The sequence below is a fragment of the Nematolebias whitei genome, chromosome 8, assembly GCF_014905685.2.
Source record: "Nematolebias whitei isolate Nwh7 chromosome 8, NemWhi1, whole genome shotgun sequence".
NCBI lineage: Eukaryota > Metazoa > Chordata > Actinopteri > Cyprinodontiformes > Rivulidae > Nematolebias > Nematolebias whitei.
The window spans coordinates 2,885,035-2,888,643 of NC_056505.1; the positions used below are offsets into that span (position 1 = coordinate 2,885,035).

A 3,609-nucleotide genomic window follows, 5' to 3' on the forward strand; every position below is an offset into this window, starting at 1 on the left:
GTGTTTGTTTACCTATGGAAACAGCCAAAATGTGTTTGTTTACCTATGGAAACAGCCGAAGTGTGTTTGTTTACCTATGGAAATAGCTGAAGTGTGTTTGTTTACCTATGGAAACAGCTGAAGTGTGTTTGTTTACATTTGGAAACAGCTGAAGTGTGTTTGTTTACCTATGGAAACAGCCAAAATGTGTTTGTTTACCTATGGAAACAGCTGAAGTGTGTTTGTTTACCTATGGAAACAGCTGAAGTGTGTTTGTTTACCTATGGAAACAGCTGTCTAACCAGAAGGTTTTTACTGAAATGTTATTTTTAGCTGAGTTTGTACAGATCTGAACCTTCGGCTGCTCTTATACAACAGAATATGCTTTATTGCACCAGGCGTACAACGACAGTGAGTTGGTGTTCCTGACGATGGAAGGCAGAAAAATCACAATATAAAAAGTTAAAGTAAAGAAATGAGAAAGTAAAGAACACGTTTATAAACCAGATTATTCCGAAGGCCCGGCGTTGACACAGTGTGATTAATTTTACACTAGTTTCAAAGTTCGTGCTCAATAATCCAGGTCATAAATCCAACAGTTCAGTCGGGTCCTCTGGACGGTTTCTTTGTGTTGAAGCGTTTCGTCTTTCATCCAAAAGACTTCATCAGTCCGAGGAGCCACAACAAACTCAGTCTTATAAATAGCACCTGACGAAGTCCTTTGGATGAAAGACGAAACGTTTCAAAACAACCATCCAGAGGACCTGACTGAACTTTGTTGGGTTTATTACCTGGATTATTGAGCATGAACTTGATGTTTTGAACCACTTTGGCCCTGCTGCCTCTACGAGTCTTTGAGAACCCTGTAGCACCTCCCAGAAGGAGATGATGGTGCGGGCGGGCCAGGTCTTGAATGGTTTCTGTGGAGCCAGTTGGTTCTGGAGATGTCCTCCAGAGACGGCGGTGCGGATCCCTTTGTCGTCTTGTGATTTTAAGGCATGTTGGAGACTTTTCCTGTCGGCCTCGGTGCAGTTCTCCGACCGCGCTGTTACAGGGTTGAAGAGCCCGCTGAGAGCTCGATGTTTCTTAAAGCAGCTTGAGCCTTTTTACCGGAGCAGAGGAGTTGATTGAGGTTTGAGGTCGTCACTGATGCAGCTCCCCACGTAACGAACGCTGGAGGCTCGCTCCACTTCCTGTCCCCCGACAGTTAGTGGTTGATGTTTTTTATCAGTTCCGTTCAAACGTCTTGATCTCGTTCCTTTGTCTTCGACCTGAACCAGAACTAAGACCTGGAGCAGAATCACAGACCGGTTTGTTCATCGTGTGGCAGGTGTTTGTTCTCAGAGCTCATCTAACCCTTCGTCCTGTCCCACAGTCCCGTTGCCCCACCTCCCCACGGCGGCGGCGCTGAAGACCCACGTCGTGACCTGGGCAGCCAACATGGTGGTGCAGGAGGCCGTGCCCTCGTCCTACTCGGACCACGAGGTCAGCACGCTGGGCGTGTTCAGCGTGCAGCACAACGGGAGGCAGCACGGCAGGACGGACGGCATGTGTCTCAACACCCTGGTGGCGCTGGTGCCGGACCGCGTGCAGCGCGACGAGGACGGGCTGAAGGTGGAGTGGCCGGCGACGGTGGCACCTCCTCCTGTGGAGAACCCTCGGTACATCTGGGTCGAAGTGCAGCGACAAGAACTGAGAGCAAAACTGCTGGAACTGACCAAAAACACCGCGCTGGTTCCGATCCACAGCCTGTACTGATCTGAGCTCACAGGAAGTCGCAACAACCACGCTCTTATTGTGAAAGGAACAACGAGGCCGCTGTCTGCTCCTGTTGGGGGTCCAGGGACTCCAGAGACCCCCCACCCCCATGATATCCCTGAACTGTTTGACTCCAGCACCAGTCACTTTAAAAGCATGTTTCCAAAATGTTTCAATGTTCTGAAGAGATGCTTAAACGGGTCCAAGCCAGAACCAGGCGAAGTTTAGCTGCAGGCTGATGTTCAGGCTTCGGTTTACAGAAGAGAACTCCTCCAACGTTGTTTTAATTTACACGCTTACAAAGATGCGCTCAAAGAAACGGCACATTCTTGAGGCTCTGTTAAATATCTGATGGTTTTAGAGCATGAAATCATCAAAATAGAAAAAATAACGATTCTAAAACCTGATTTACAGAAACTTCAGCCTCAGCTTTAGTTTACGACAGAAAGTAGAAAATGACAGAGGATTTCTGGCTTTTCATTAAAAATAAATCACTTAAAATAATAATAATGTTTTTAATAGTGTGCATGTTCATGAAGCATCCACTCCGCTGTGATCCACTTTTCTTACGTATGTTTTTCAGCTCAATCCTCTTCCTGCAGTTTTCAGCTGTTTCAACAAATCATGAATCAAAACGTTCGGCTCTTTCAGGACAATCCTGCTTTTGGTGCAACTTTAGCTTTTTGAAATATTTAGCCTTTTCTGACATTTTTTTTCTCATATAAAATGAATTGAGCTCATTTTCCATCCTTCAGATCTTTAGCTCTGTTTACAACCTTTAACTGCTCCTTTCACATTTTGTTCTGCTTCAGCTGCTTTCAGCTGCTTTCAGCTGCTTTCAGCTTCCTGCTGTAAATTAAAAAAAAAAAATCAGCTGTTTTGTGCTCCTTTCAGATTCTTTCTACTAACTACAACATTTTTGTACTTCTAACTTCTTTCTGCTAATTTCAGCTTATTATGCTCCTTTCAGCTAATTTCTACAAGTTTCAGCCTTTTTGTATTATTTCAGCTCTTTTTATTCAAATTTAAGCTTTTTCGGCTAATTCCACATTTTCTGCACTCATTTAAACTTTTTTCAGCCTAATTCAGCAAAAATGTGCTCTCTCCACTTCTTGTAATTTCAGCTTATTTCTGCTTTTTAGCTACTTTTCAGCTGTTTTTTTTTGCTAATTTCAGCTTTTTTCAAATAAGTTCCCCTTTTATGTGCTCATTTCTGCTTTTTTTATAAAACTTATTTTTTTCTGCTTATGTAAGCTTGTTTTACCTTTTCAGCTACCCTTTTATAACATTTTTAGCTAATTTCAGCTGTTTTCAGATAAAATTCAAGTTTTTCTTGGTAATTTTTGCTACTTTCAGCCTAATTAACTTATTTCTGCTATTTTCAACTTGTTATGCTCCTTTCAGCTTTTTTCTGGTAGTTTCAGGTTTTTCTGCCATTTCAGCTACTATTTAGCTGTTTTATGCTAATTTTAGTTTTTTAAGCTACTTCCACATATTTTTAGCTCCTTCCACTTCCTTCTGGTAGGTTAAGCAGCTTTCTGCCTTTTCAGATACTTTTCAGCTGTTTTTGTTGTTAATTTCAGTTTGTTTTAGCTAATTTCCTAATTATTGTGGTCATTTCTGCTTATTTAAACCTAATTCAGCAAATATGAGTTTCTTCTGCTTTCTTCGGCTAATTTATACTTTTTCTTCCATTTCAGCTACATTTCAGCTGTTTTCAGCACTTTCTTCAGCAAAAAGCGTTCACACTGCATTTTGGCAGGAAATTTCTCAAGTTGTTTTTTGTCGTAAACTCGATTCGTACGAGACGTTTCACAGTTTAGGATTAAAATATAAGAGATAGATAATATTTATTGACAGGTGATCGGTGAT

General features: G+C 42.0%; 1 protein-coding gene across 1 annotated transcript in view; it reads left to right on the forward strand.

Annotated features, from left to right (window-relative positions):
* The window catches only part of nudt18 (nudix (nucleoside diphosphate linked moiety X)-type motif 18), a 7,264-nt gene extending 5,090 nt beyond the window's left edge, over positions 1-2,174 (forward strand). Inside the window, exon 8 of the mRNA XM_037680130.1 lies at positions 1,355-2,174. Coding sequence (XP_037536058.1) covers positions 1,355-1,737 — 383 coding nt within the window. The 3' untranslated portion in view covers positions 1,738-2,174. The remainder of the gene's footprint in view (positions 1-1,354) is intronic.
* The last annotated feature ends 1,435 nt before the right edge of the window (positions 2,175-3,609 follow it).